Below are 13,735 nucleotides of genomic sequence, written 5' to 3' on the forward strand. Positions count from 1 at the left end.
CCTCTTCCATATCTATTGTGAATAATTAATGCAGATAAATAATTTAGCTTCTCTGTGGTGTGATTATCTTGTATAAGTGCTCTTTCAACAGCTTAATCATTTGGCAAGTCTGCTAATTTTCTTTCATTTCTGATGTTCCATGGAAGTGTATTATTTGAATTTTTTGCTGATAATATTTAAATTTCCTCACAACTTTCTAGTTATTTACACACATCTTAACAGTTGTATTTGAAGTATCTTTCACTGGATTTGTTTGGAATCTCCATAGTTTGAAAAAGATTTTTGGTAAGGTAGATTAACTTGGGACTCCCAATTTAAACAAGTTGTTTGATCTACTGCTACCTTTCCTTGTAAATAATGTGCATTCTTTTTAAGGAGTTTATTGTGGTTCTACTTCTGTAGATCCCTTTGTATTTCTCACTCCTGATTTGGTCCTTTGTGGTAATGGCTGTTGATGGTGATAAATCTTTCACTTTTAATCTATTTATTACTGCCATTCCTACTTACAGGATGTTGAACTTCACAGTGTTGCTGTTGCTATTTAATTCTTCAATTATTGTAGTTTTTTGGGCCAAGTGTCATTTAATTATCATATAGTTTACAAGAATCTCACTTTCTGCACTAAAGTAGTTGTATTATGAGTTAATTTTCCAACACGTGGCAGTGGCTTTTTCTAGACTTTACCTTTTTGTTCAGTTTTATGCAGGGAAATGAAATCTTCTGTAACTATTTTATTACTATCTTTAACTACATTTTGTTTCTGTTGACCAATATTGTTAAATTGAATGCATCAAATTCAGGATTAAGTAATGATATTTGTATTTTAGCTTCCCTGTTGTGTCTGTCAAACTCTGTTTCTCTTCAGTTTTACTGACGTTGTCTTTGCCATGATTGCATGTCATATTGTCCTCATTCTGCCATTTTTTCCAGTATCATGATGTGATTGTCATAACCTTTGTTTGAAAGAACTTTGTTGGTATATTTTTACACATAGCCTATTACAATTTGGAGATCTGCATAATTTAACCTCCCTTTTTATAATACAACATATTTACACATCTAAAGCAGCAGTCAAGTGAGGAGGTATAAGTGCTCTACCAATCTTAATGAGTTCAGTCTGTTACCTTGCTGTACAGAAACAGATTTCACTTCCCCTGCCTCATGTTGTTAAAAGCAGAAGTGAGGGACTAATGCTGACTTGCCCAAAGTCAGGTGGCAAGTACGTCTTTTAAAAGTAAGAATTGGATCTTTTTGCCTGTAGGTAATAGAAAGTATTTTTTGTTACTTCTTTGCATTGCTATTCAGTTTCTACTTTTGGTGTAATTTTGTAATTCCTGGGATGGTCATGGGTGGTTGGATTAGGCAGGGCATGGAGTTTGTACCAGGAGTCTGAAGGAGGGGAGTGGCTCTGTGAGCTGCATCATACAGACAGTCGCCATAGTGCCATAGTAAATACATTGCCACAGAAGAATATTACAGAAAATAAGTAGAAATTGTTTTAGTTGATAAAATATGCATACTTTAAACATGAAATTTAACAAGTTTTTAAATACTTTCTAGAATATTTAGGTCTAAAAAAAATTTTATGTTTTGAGGCAAGAAATTTTTTTAATTGCTAGAGAAACTGACCTTGTCCGTCATCTTACATTGGAATAAAGGCCGGAAATTAACATTATTTTTGCTCTTTGAAATGTCATTTTTAAAAAAGGTTAAATTATGGAAGAGGTATGAGATCCTTCTAGGTTGTGGAAGGAGAGGTAGACCAATTTTCCTAGACTTTGCTCTTCCTTCTTTGCACTTTGGTTCCATTGCAAGACAGAAAATAGGAGCTGTGTTCCTTCTGCCTCTTGAAGCTATACTGTGTTCCAAATGAGAAGTCAAGATGTGTACAATTAGACATTGTATGCACCTTGTTTTAATGAGAGATGTAAATTTCTGGAAACTGCTTGAATCCTTTTGGCCTTGAAATCTTCCCTTTGGAGGAAATATTGGAAGCTGACATTTTAACTGTAGATGGGGATATTTGAACAGAAAGTCTTGCATTCACAGCTGATAAAGAACACAGTAAACTTTACTAACATGCTATTTGTTTCTAACAACAGTTGTGCCTTAACTTCTTAAATATTTTTATGAATGCAGAATTTTCCTGACTCTTACTAAACCAAGACAGACTGTTGCTAGAAGTCATAAACCAGTTCAAAATGCTAGAAGTTTCCAAGCGCCTCCATTGTAGTTAAAATACACTCCAAATTCCTCTGCCCTTTGCCAATATCAATAAGCAAAAAATTTTGTCTAGCAGGCAGAAGGGTTGGGAGTTGGAGAACAAATGCTACAGGCAAAAAGCCTGATTGTTAAACTATAGAGAGGGGTTAGCAGAGTGTCAGGCCAGCATTTCAGGAGAAGTATGACACCCTGGGAGTGTAAGAATTTTCAAAGCCTGGTTTTGCATACAATAATTCTGCATTTAACAAAAATGTGACAGAAATTATAATGTAATTACAAAAATGTGCAGTGTTTTATCTGGGGGAAAGGGGGGAATAATTTTAGAAATCATAAGCTAAATTTAGGGGCTTTTATCTTTATAAATAAATATGGCCCTTTTTTTTTTTTAAAGGTGCTGACTACCCACTGTGTCAATGGCTATATAGAAGCATTAAGAATCATATAAATGTCAGGTCATATTGGTGTAAGCACCTAAATACAGAATCTGTGTGGTAGTGGTTCTTCTTCTGTGGGTTGCTACCTGGCTTTTTTCACACGTTAGGACTTTGGTTTGAAATTTTAAATTCCTCAGTGCAGGGCATATGTTTGTGCTGTTTCTGCAGATTGGAACTTCCGAAACAGATGGCATGAAGATTCTGAAGAATCAGACTTGGACACCCTCTCTTAAAAGTCTATGAACACTTTATTTAATTATTGTAGTGGAGATGACGGTTGAGTGGGGAAGAAGACTCGGGGGAGTAGAGTCCAGCTTTGCTTCTCTTGCTCCTCCCTCCTCCCACACTGCTTACCTTATGTGCTCTTTTACTTATTCTTTTATACAATTGTTGATTTTTTGCTTCTTCTGGTTACTTTTTAGTGTAAAAACTAGGGTCTTCTTTCTATCTCCCTTTGTTAAATATTTGATTGTATTTTTCACCACTTGTTTTACATTCTGAGTTCATTTGATTAGTGAAATATGAAAAATAATATATTTCATTTTGAAGCAACATTTCTTATAATAATAGTTTTTGGAGGGATAAAGATGCATTGCACATAATTCTGGGATCTTGGCTGATTTTTAATACATTGAAAATCTGAAAAAGAACATGTAGGAATGCTGTACCTCCTTGCTTGCTCCCATAGGCAGTGAAAATGATTAATGCTTGTCATGCTGAGCTTGGTGTTTTCCTCTTATAGGAAAATCTTAGAGCTGCTTATTTCTTATTTCCAGTGACTTAAATAGAAGCTATTGAGGTGTTTCTTTTTCTAGCCTTGGGAAGAACTAAAATCTCCTTGTATTTATAAACTAGACCAGAAAGAAGATTTCAGTGCTGCTGAGACAAGTTTTTCTGCCTACTAATAGGTATAGTCAAGGGAAGAGAAACAGCTTGCTTTGGAGCAAAGTTTGAGAGTGTAGGGTATGAAAACTGTAATGAGAGCTTGGTCTCAATTAGCAGCTCTTTTCTTGTGTGCTACTTCTCAGACAAATTTTTCAGGGAAAAAGAAATGGAAGAAGGTGGATATGACTGACCAGTCAAATACATGGCGAGAGCCACTAATAAAAGTAGAGGCATCACTCAAGCTTACTCATTTCTGTAGGAAGTCAGCATAGCTGCATCTTTAGCATAACTCTGCCACCCTTTAATTCTCAAAGCATCCTCTACTTCTAGGAAGAGAAGTATTGCAACATATTTCCAAGGAAAAATGGGATTTTGAATTTATCCTTTTTCATCTGTTCCACTCCTCTTGGAATAAGTACATTCCTAGCAATCTTACAAGAGACTTTGCTTCAAACACAACACCAAGTGCATACTGAGCAACTTCTAATTAAAAAACCCCTCGAAGATCACTCTAAGTGATGAGATTTACACCAATTCGTTAAGCAAAATGTGTGACAGAAGTTGATGAGTCTATTAGGTGACTCTTGTCTCCTGCTGCATCTGAATCCCTTGCAAGGAAGAGAAAAAGGTCACAGCATTTGTGTTTTGTAAGGTACCCCATCATAGCTGTGAGCTCGGGTGATGTGTTCTCCTAGACTTGAGCAGGATTTATTTCCCTATACTGAGAAAACTGAGTGAGAATACTCACAGAGAATATAAACTGGGTTTTTTCTCATTGTTTTTTTTTTTGTTGTGTTGTTTTGTTTTGCTTTTGCTGAGCTCCAGTAGTCCAAGGCCACCTCCAAGGCTTCCCACTCCCTGAGCTGAATGGCCACAGGCAGCTCATTATCATGACTTGTGTTGCTGTCTCCAGCATTTTAAAAACTCTTTTTCTGTTTCTCTAGCAATAAGAGTGAAGTCATCTGCACTGCGACTCTTAACCCTTTTAAAAAGAATTTCTGTTAAAATATCCGTCAAGAGCCTCAGCATGGGCTGTACGTGCTCTTGCTGTAAAATAAGCATATCACTGAACTTGATGAGTGCCTGGGGAAAACTGCTGTTGCTGCTCTGTGCCACAGAGTCCCTAGCCAGCATTCTCACGTGGATTCCCACCCTGGCTTTATTGCGAGAATATTAGGAAACAGAATAGAATATTTCAGCTGGAAGGGACTTAGAACAATTGTCAATACTTGGAGAGTTACTTCAATTCTTACCTTTGCTTTCACCTTCTCCACTGTCTCTCTCCTTTCTGGCATTTCAGCCTGTAAAATCCTTTAGGTTCAGCCTGACATAGACTTGCTGGACAGACTAATGAAGCTGTCTGTGACCTTCAGTGCTGCCCACAGTAGGACCTGTTTTAAGGCAATGGGATGCTGTTTCCTCTAGTCACCCCTACATCCCTCCATCCCATTCACAGTGCACCCTGCCAGACACATCTTTTGATTTCATCTTTGAATCATTGTAAATATTGCAGAAATTTAAATAATTCATGCAGGTTTATCCTGAATGGCCAAACATCATTGCTGTGTGACTGGAGTAGGACTTGGTGTGTGTGAGCCAGGCTCTGCTGTAAGCAGGCTGCATTGCTGCTGGTCTCTCCTGCTTAGCAGTGGGAACACTGCCAAAGCATAGATGTCTTACAAAACCAACCGCTGCCATCCCCCATGGCTGCTTTGGCAGTATTAAATTCAGTAGCAATGTGGTCTTTTTGCCTTTTGGATTAAATGGAAATACTGGGCTTAGGCCTGTGGAAACACTGGATCTTCTTTCTCTGAGGGCTTCTATTTCCCTTGAGAGTCTCAGCTTTGAGGTGATTGATTCATGTGTAGGGAGAGGTTTTTCAGCACTTTAGGAGCATGAATTTAATGTTTGCCATATCCTGAAGACTGGTGTTGTGGCAAGGGTGGCTGAATATTGTGTGGGACTCTTGACCTGTCAACATTGATTAGGTGCAATATTAAAGAAAATTATCGTGGGCTTCATAATCATTTAATGTGCAGGGCCAAAGTTTGGAACCAAACTTCTATATCTTTAGCTCCACAGAAAATATGGGTTTTTGTAGAGGAGTAAGGCCATCAGTGTACTTTAAAATCTCAGTGTGATTTGCAAATGGAGTCCTTTTTCCTTGTTCTGATGTTTGGAAAACATGAGTGAAAGAACCTGTTTTTTTAAAAATGATTTTTGGATTTTTTCTGTTGGTAGGAAGATGCAGGTGTTAGGAAATACAGTTGGAGTTTCCTGCTCACTTTCCAACCAACTTCAGCACAAACCAGAGAGGGAGCTGCCCTGACAAGTTAGGGCACAATGCATTGCTGCTTGTTTATTAGATGCTTGAAATGAGTGTGTATTCGGTAAGGCAGCTGTTAGGAATGACTGACAGTAACAGGCTTGTTTGTCTTTAAAGCGAGAACTTGTATCTTGCTGTTTAATGAGGGATTTACAATGGTATTTAGGTTTTGTGCATAAATTTCAGGAGAATTTTGTCTTGCTTTCTCATGAATATGGATAAATTCAATAAACTGAGAGGAGTATTTTGTCAGTTAAAAGCATCTTGGGCACCCTTTAAACTGAGGATGTGTGTGCAAGAATTCCAGTTCTTGCTTGTCAAAATTTGAAGCCACTCTGTAATATCTCCTGTTTTACTCTCTACAGAACTGTGAGCATCTTGAATCTGATTGCCATTCTCTGAACTAACTCCTTTATCAAATCTTTCTACAGTTCTGCAGTTGAAGAATTCTTGAGTTTCACTGTTTATGCTGTGTGGTTTCTTTTTTAGCTTATTAAGAATGTACAGTTTCACTGCATTTATTTATCTCTCCATTAATTTTTTTTTTAAGCTAATGTACCAATCTGGCCAGTGTCCTGTGGCAAGGGATATCCAGTGGCCAAATTTAGTAGTGGAATATTCTTTGCTTGGCTGTTCTGTTCTCAACGATGCCATTGCACTAGAGAGGAATGGCTGTCTTTCATGTTGCACTCTGTGTGTGTGTGGGTTCTTGTCTCAGTCATGAAGCTGAGAGAGCAACATACATGGAGTAACTGAAGCAAAGATTAAACCTACGGATATTTTAGAGTTTTTATTTATTGCAGGTAATCAAAGTGTATAGTGAAGATGATACTAGCAGAGCTTTGGAAGTACCAAGTGATATAACAGCCAGGGATGTGTGTCAGCTCTTGATATTGAAGAACCACTATGTTGATGACCACAGCTGGACTCTCTTTGAACAACTTACACACACAGGTTTAGGTAAGACTAATAATATATAATGAAATGATGGTAAATAAGGTGTCTGATTTTCATTTTCACGTGGAAGTACAATTCTAACAGAAAGGCTTGGAAGCAAAATGATGGGAAGTTTCTTCTGAATTTTTTGTTTTTGGGGTTGTTGTTTCTGATTATTTTTGAAAGCATAGGTATAAACTAGATTTTTTCATGGTACATTTGCTTCACACTGCTTGATCTGCATCTATAAGAACGATTTGGAAGACACTAAAAGTTAAAGTTCTCACCGCAAATTCTTCCTTGCTCTATCTTGTTTTTATCTGGCAGTTCTTTCTCTCTTATGGGTGGTATTTCCTGCTTATCTCTAAAAAGACTTGGGTTATTTTCATTGGAAATAAAATCCTGTTTTCTTCTAACACACCTGAGTGAAATATCTGACATCAGGGACTGAAAGAGGTTACACAGTGCTATTTTATCTTTACTACAGGACTCGATTTTCAGAAATAATATCAGAGTGGGCTGTCAGTATTTTCCTTCACTACATTCACTTTGGCTAGATTTATGATGAACTCTGGGACAGCGCTACTTTAAAAGGAAAACAAAACCATTCCTCCAAACTTCCACATAGGACCAGTGAACTGCATTGAGGCAATGCTATGTGTAGTATTTTAAGTTGCTGGTAACAAGATGTTCTGAAATTCTTTCACTTTTTCAGTGTTCCTCTAGTGTAGTAAAACTTCTCTTTTCCTATTATACACTTCAAAATGTGTAATCTGTGGTTTCAAAATATAACATTGATCTCTGTTCCTTTTTGAAGTGTATAGGTGTACTTTTGCAATATAAAAAACATAAGGCAAATTAATTGTAGGGAGAAAGGGGATGTTTGCAGAGATGTAAAAAATGCAGAATACAGGAAAGACTTCCCTTAGCAAGACAGGAGTTTAGAAGTCCACTGCTGGAAAGTAATAGAACTGAATCTCAGGTTAGACAATCTTACTTGCTTTTACAGCACGGTGTTTCAGTACTGTGTTGTGTATGCTTTTGATAGGAAATTATGTTAGAAAAAATCTACTAGAAGACAAATGCCAAAGAAATATGGTTATAATTTCACATCACTCAAAATTTCCATGTTATTCTTGAACTTTGGCACTGTACTAGAGCTAAAAAAGGTAGTACTTCTGCAACTTCAAGGGCAGTTCCATCTGCTAGTGCAAAGTGTGGCTTGAAAAAGAGGATGTTCTGGATGCCTTCCTGCATTCTAAAACATATAGAAAACTCCATGGAGTTCTTAATTCTCAAAAGAGACTGTGCTGGTACCTGGTAACCCCAGTGCTGTTGATTAAAAAAAAACGTATGCACCAGGAACAAAAATCAAACACCCCCACAAACATTCTCCCTGGCCACTCTCTCCTTCCCCCCAGATATTTAAATATGGCTAAAAACTATTGTTAGAGTCCCTTTCTTCCTCTGGATGTATCTAGGGAATCCAGCCTTGTGCATTTATTGAAAATAAACTTCACTGTGCATCTATGACTCAATTATGTTTATCAGCTGTATTTTAAGGATGAACTACAAAAGCTAAAACTATTTTCTGCCCTTTTATACTCCTTTATCCTCTGAAGGCAGACACAAACGTTTTTCAAATTTTTTTCATTGCTTTGTAAAATTTCAAACCTATTTGTAACCTTTTGCACTGAATGTATCAGCTGTAAGATGCTTCCAACTCAGAGGAAGGTCAGAGTTAAATCTGGGTCGAGGTTGAAAATGACTGCTATAGAAGAAGAGGTAGCAAAATGGCTTTAGAAAACAGTGCTATATAAACAGCAGAAGTGTTTTCTGTTTCCTGTAGTGTAGCTGGTGTTCAAGTAGTGTTGTAGCTATTGAAGAAGATGCCTTTGAGCAACCATGCCAGAACAATTGTGGCACTGTTTCTCCAGCTTTCTGTATTTGCACAGTACACTTTTTGACAAGTAGTGTGTTTTCTTCAATCTGGAGGATTTCTTGGAAGATTTCAATATCAAATAATTAGTGAAAATGATTTTCCTAATATTCTGATATTCTCGAAATTGCTGAAGACCTTCATTCACCATGCAGTCTTATAATTGCTCCAGCTGCTTTCAGTGTAGTTCTAGGAAAAGGTGAATGCTTGATTTTATAAGTAAAATAATTTCCTAGATTATGAGATTGGCAATTCAGCATTACTGGTCAAGGAAAGGAACAATTTGAGATATCCCCTATGTATTTTTAGAGTACTGAACAATAATGGAGTTATTTTAACAGAGCTGGTTTAGATCTGGTTTTGTTAGAAGGAGTTAACATATTCATCTTGACTTGCTTTAGGTATATTCTTAAGCACTGGAAGCGTAGTTTGAACAAATACTTTTCAAATGATGAGTTAGTTTGGGATTGTTTTCTGTTTGTTACTGCTGTATGTTTTACCCATGTAAATTTGGAAAGTCTTTTTCATCTCATAAGTTAGGTGAGTTGGTATTGAGAGGAGAAGTGCTGTGAGCAAATGTGTGTGTCTGTGTAAACTCCAGGATTACGTGGATTAATAATTCATCCATCAATTAGTGAACATTTTCTTTAAAAACTAACAGCTGTCTGAATACTCTCAAATTAGATATAATTGCATGAATCTTAGTGAGCTGAGCACAGTGTTCTACTTTTAATCAAGACAGACATTAATTACATTGCTGGATTGTGCCTTCATTGCTGTGTGGAGGTATTTGCTGAGAGAGTTTAAAAAGGAAAAAATCCCAACAAAACCCCCACCTAGAGCAAAGCATAAACCCACGGTCTCTATATTTCAGTTTTCACAAGCATAGATGCCCTTGGGTGCAGAGCTCTATTGTTGAATACCAAGGATGGTTGTGTCCTCACTGCTGCTGCCTTGGCAGCCAGGAAGCTCAGCTTTCCTCCCCACCTCCCAAGCTTTGCAATAGCGGGGGTTCTATTTCAAATATCTGAAGTTCGGCAATTCCTGCAGCTCTATAAATCAATATATTTCAGAACTGTGTCTTTCTGGTACGTGTTCTTTTAACTTGAATGGTTTTCACAATGTCTAAGATCATTGAAAGCAGCTGAAGTGTGCCTAAATTTGGATGATGCCGTGTCATCCCTACCACCAAATACCTTGGTGCTGTGAGTCCCATACTTCCACTGCAGTTCCCCTGAGCAGGGCAGGCTCTGAAAACAGAACAGTTATCCATAACTGCTCTCCTTTGTAAGGGAAGTACTATCTTCATCCAGAAATTTTTCCATGTATACTGAGAAATTTTTCTGCTGGCCGTAAACAGTTTTCTGTTTGCTTCTGCAGCTGAACACACATTTTCTAGGGCTCCTCTTTTGGGCAGAGGGCAGTGCCTTGGCCAGGCACATCAGTTTCCTTCATTCTCATTTTGATTTCACTCTGCATTTTTTCAGGTAGTCTGTGAAGGCTGGGAAGGTTCATGAAGCACTACCTGTGACATAGTGCTGAGCAATGTCTTTCTATTTTTTATTTAGTTTAAATTTTTTCCCCACTGGGTGGCTGGAGAAGAGGCTTTTTGAAATGTGTTCTATCATGTACTCCAATATGAAATCTTTTATGTGCATTAAATACTTCCATAATTAAGGAGGCTGTTGTAGACTGTAGCAGGTGCTCCTCATATTGGAGATAGCAGTAATAAAGAGATGATAGAAAGGGAGGTAGGAACTCTCCAGTCTAGTTGGAAGACAAAAATGATTTACCTAAACAGAAAGGCAGCTTTTTCATGTCAGCATTTAAGGATTTGATTACAGGGCTGTGTTTTTGGAGGACACTCAGTGTTTCAGTTCCTTCAAAAAAGTAAGTTTACTCAGTAAATATAAAATAATAGAAAATATTTTTTGCTGTGACACCTTAAAAATAAAGAAATATCAGCACCTTTACCCATCTTTTGGGGTGATGCACAATGTCATATTTTTCTACCAAGAAGTAAGTATTGAGGAAATGGTGTTTTCTTAAATGTCACAATGCCAAGCATTTAAGAGTTTTAAATGTCATCTCAGAGGAGCACTTTCTCTCTATAAAACTGAAGGAAAAAAATGCTGGTTTTAACTCAGAGCTTCAGTTCTTTGCCCTTGCTTCTGAAGAATGTGTTTTGGAGTAGAACAATCTGTACAAGACTTCCAAATGCTTACTTTCCTTTCACTATTTTGGGGTATTTTTTGTTTTCTAAATTTCTTTATGGTCTTATTTGCTTCATTTAATCTGGTTACAAAATGGGATTTTCATATAGCATCCTTAATCTCTGTCTTTTTGGACTCAAAAGTTGATTAAATTCAATGAAGAGTGAGTTAAATTCAATGGAAGTTTAACTTTGCTCCGCTTTATCTGTAGATCATGACAGTTCTTTTTCTTCTGCTAGTCAAGAGCTTGATATTTGCTTTTGCATTTTCTTTAAATTATTTTTTTTTTGTTTTCGTATAGGAAGAGCTCTGGAAGACCATGAATTAGTGATGGAAGTCCAGTCAAACTGGGTAATGGAAGAGGAAACCAAACTCTATTTTAGAAAAAATTATGCAAAGTATGAGTTTTTTAAAAATCCACTGGTAAGTCCTAACATTTTATCTGTGAAGTTACTGCAGTTAATGTTTCTAAACAAGTCTTTTTTTGGTGCACACAGATAGCCAGAGTTTAAATTTTTTTAGTGTAGCAGGAGTCAAAAGGAATAATCAAGAGGGAATATGAGGAATATGAGAAATACAGCAATGTATTGTAGTGCATGTGATTGTTGGCTGGTCCCTTTCTTACAGTTGTAAAACATCCATGTTCATTTATTATGTTTGGGAGTGATGGGAGCAGTGATTGGGTTTAATTGTATTGAAATTTGCACACGGACGTAAAATAAAATTAAATTTTTGCAACTCACTGAACTTTTCATCAAGTGACAACATAATATAAAATGAAGCAGTGTGAGGAGGGGCACCTGTAGCAAAGATGATTTTATTGTTGAAGTGAAAATTGAATGTTCTGGCCCAGCACTGCCAAATTGCAGCTTCTCCCAGCTGTAGCTAAATGACAACTGACACAAAAGGCCATGAGCAGCCATAACCTACTAGGGGTAAGAGAAAGTGAAGCCAAAGTTAGTGTACATAAGGAATGGAAAGAGAGCAGAGATATCCTGTAACTCAGGGATGTTGCCAAAGGTTAATGCTGCTGATTCAGACCTTGGCTGATGGCAAAGGCCATGGAAGCAGTCCTGGCTCAGCGGAAGGAACTTACCATCTGGTTGCTCCATGGTGTATTTGGACAACTCCTAATGCTGTCTCTTATAAAACCAGCTTGTTTCAGATGTAAAAGGGAGAAAGAGCAGAACTGTGTGAGGGCTTAAAAGATAAGAAGTGAAAGGGAACTCAGGTTATGTATGTATGAAAAAGATAAAAAGGTAAATATAAAGATAACAAGAAATATAAGAGTTTTGGGAATTTTTTTGTTTGAACTGTGTGTCTCTGGACAAATCATGATAGATTTGTCCCAGATATGGAGATATCACTATACCAGTGAAAAATTTTTCGGCTTGAGATAGTCTGCTGTTAGTAAAGAGGCTTTCACAGAATCACAGAATGGGTCAACCTCCCTGCTCAAGCAGAGTCACCCTAGAGCACAGGACTCAGGATTGCATCCAGAGAGTTTTTGAATATCTCCATTGAGAGAGATTCCACACCTTTCTTGGCAATCTGTTCCAGTATGTGATCACCCACATAGTAAAGAAGTTCTTCCTCATATTCAGGGGAGACTTTCTGTGCATCAGTTTCTGTCTGTTGCCTCCAAAAGTTAAGTTTATGTGTTGTTTACCCAGTGAGTGGAGCTGGCTGTGGAGTGTGGTGGACCTGCAGCTACACCAGCTTCAGCAGCTATAGCTAAGCAGAGTTCCTCTGGATGTCCTGGTCCCAGCTGCAGCAAGAATGCTTTATCACAATGAGTTAATATGAATTAACCCTACCAGAAGTTCAATTTCATTAAAAATGGAAATTGCTGGACATCAGGTGGCCAAGGGAATATTAACTTCAAATTTGTCCAGGCCTTGAGAAAACATTATTTGTGATGGTCAAACCCTTGTCTGGTTCATATCTGCATGACTGTGTTGAACACCCCAGCTGCAGGTCTGTCCCATAAATTATCCCTTGAGCTTTCCTTGATAATGAAACTGGCATTTTAGTCGTGGGCTTTTAACCCAATCATGTTGTCAGGTTTTTTTTTGTTAATTTGCATAATACATCAAATAGAAGTTTTAAAAAAAGAGAGAACTCTTTCTGTGTTAGTGAAAGATATTCCAAAATATTTTACTGGGTTTCTAGTGTAATGAAAACAATAGAGAACAATAGACTTTTCAGCATGTTTGTGTATAGCCTCCTTACTTTGTAGCATATTGACTCCCCAGGCAAGTCATGTATGTCAACAGCAATAGAAATTACTGCTAGAAAAACAACACAAAGGGCCAAATATTGCAATGTGATTTGCACTGGTGTCTGAAACCCTGTTCCAGAGACTATTGATGTTTTCTCAAAATTCTGTGTTTTTCAGCAAATAATATATAGCATGTGCCAAATTTTGGGATGATATTAAGGTAAGCTTAAATTACTGGATCAGGGAATCTTCAGTGTCTTGCACTGCACTGAGAACTTAAATTGCACATGCAAGAGAGAAAGTTTTGTATTTATTTCTACAGAACTTTGATACAAATTCTTGTTGTTACAGAGCTTTTTTCCAGATCATATGATATCTTTTCCAAGTGAGACTAATGCAGCTGTTAGCCACTCCGGGATATTACAGGTATGTAATCCTTGAATGAAGATGAACCAGCACAGCTCATAATTTCCCATTATCTGTGCTGTGACAGCATAGTTCCTTCTTGCTGTTGGATCAGTTGCTAGGTTTTGAATAACTCAAGACATGGTTAATAAC

General features: G+C 37.3%; 1 protein-coding gene across 1 annotated transcript in view; it reads left to right on the forward strand.

Moving 5' to 3' along the window:
* The window catches only part of GRB14 (growth factor receptor bound protein 14), a 58,087-nt gene that overhangs the window by 26,367 nt on the left and 17,985 nt on the right, over window positions 1–13,735 (forward strand). The window contains 3 exon segments of the mRNA XM_030952451.1: window positions 6,672–6,828; window positions 11,258–11,379; window positions 13,529–13,603. Coding sequence (XP_030808311.1) covers window positions 6,672–6,828; window positions 11,258–11,379; window positions 13,529–13,603 — 354 coding nt within the window.

Source organism: Camarhynchus parvulus, chromosome 7, assembly GCF_901933205.1.
Source record: "Camarhynchus parvulus chromosome 7, STF_HiC, whole genome shotgun sequence".
Classification (NCBI taxonomy): Eukaryota; Metazoa; Chordata; class Aves; order Passeriformes; family Thraupidae; genus Camarhynchus; species Camarhynchus parvulus.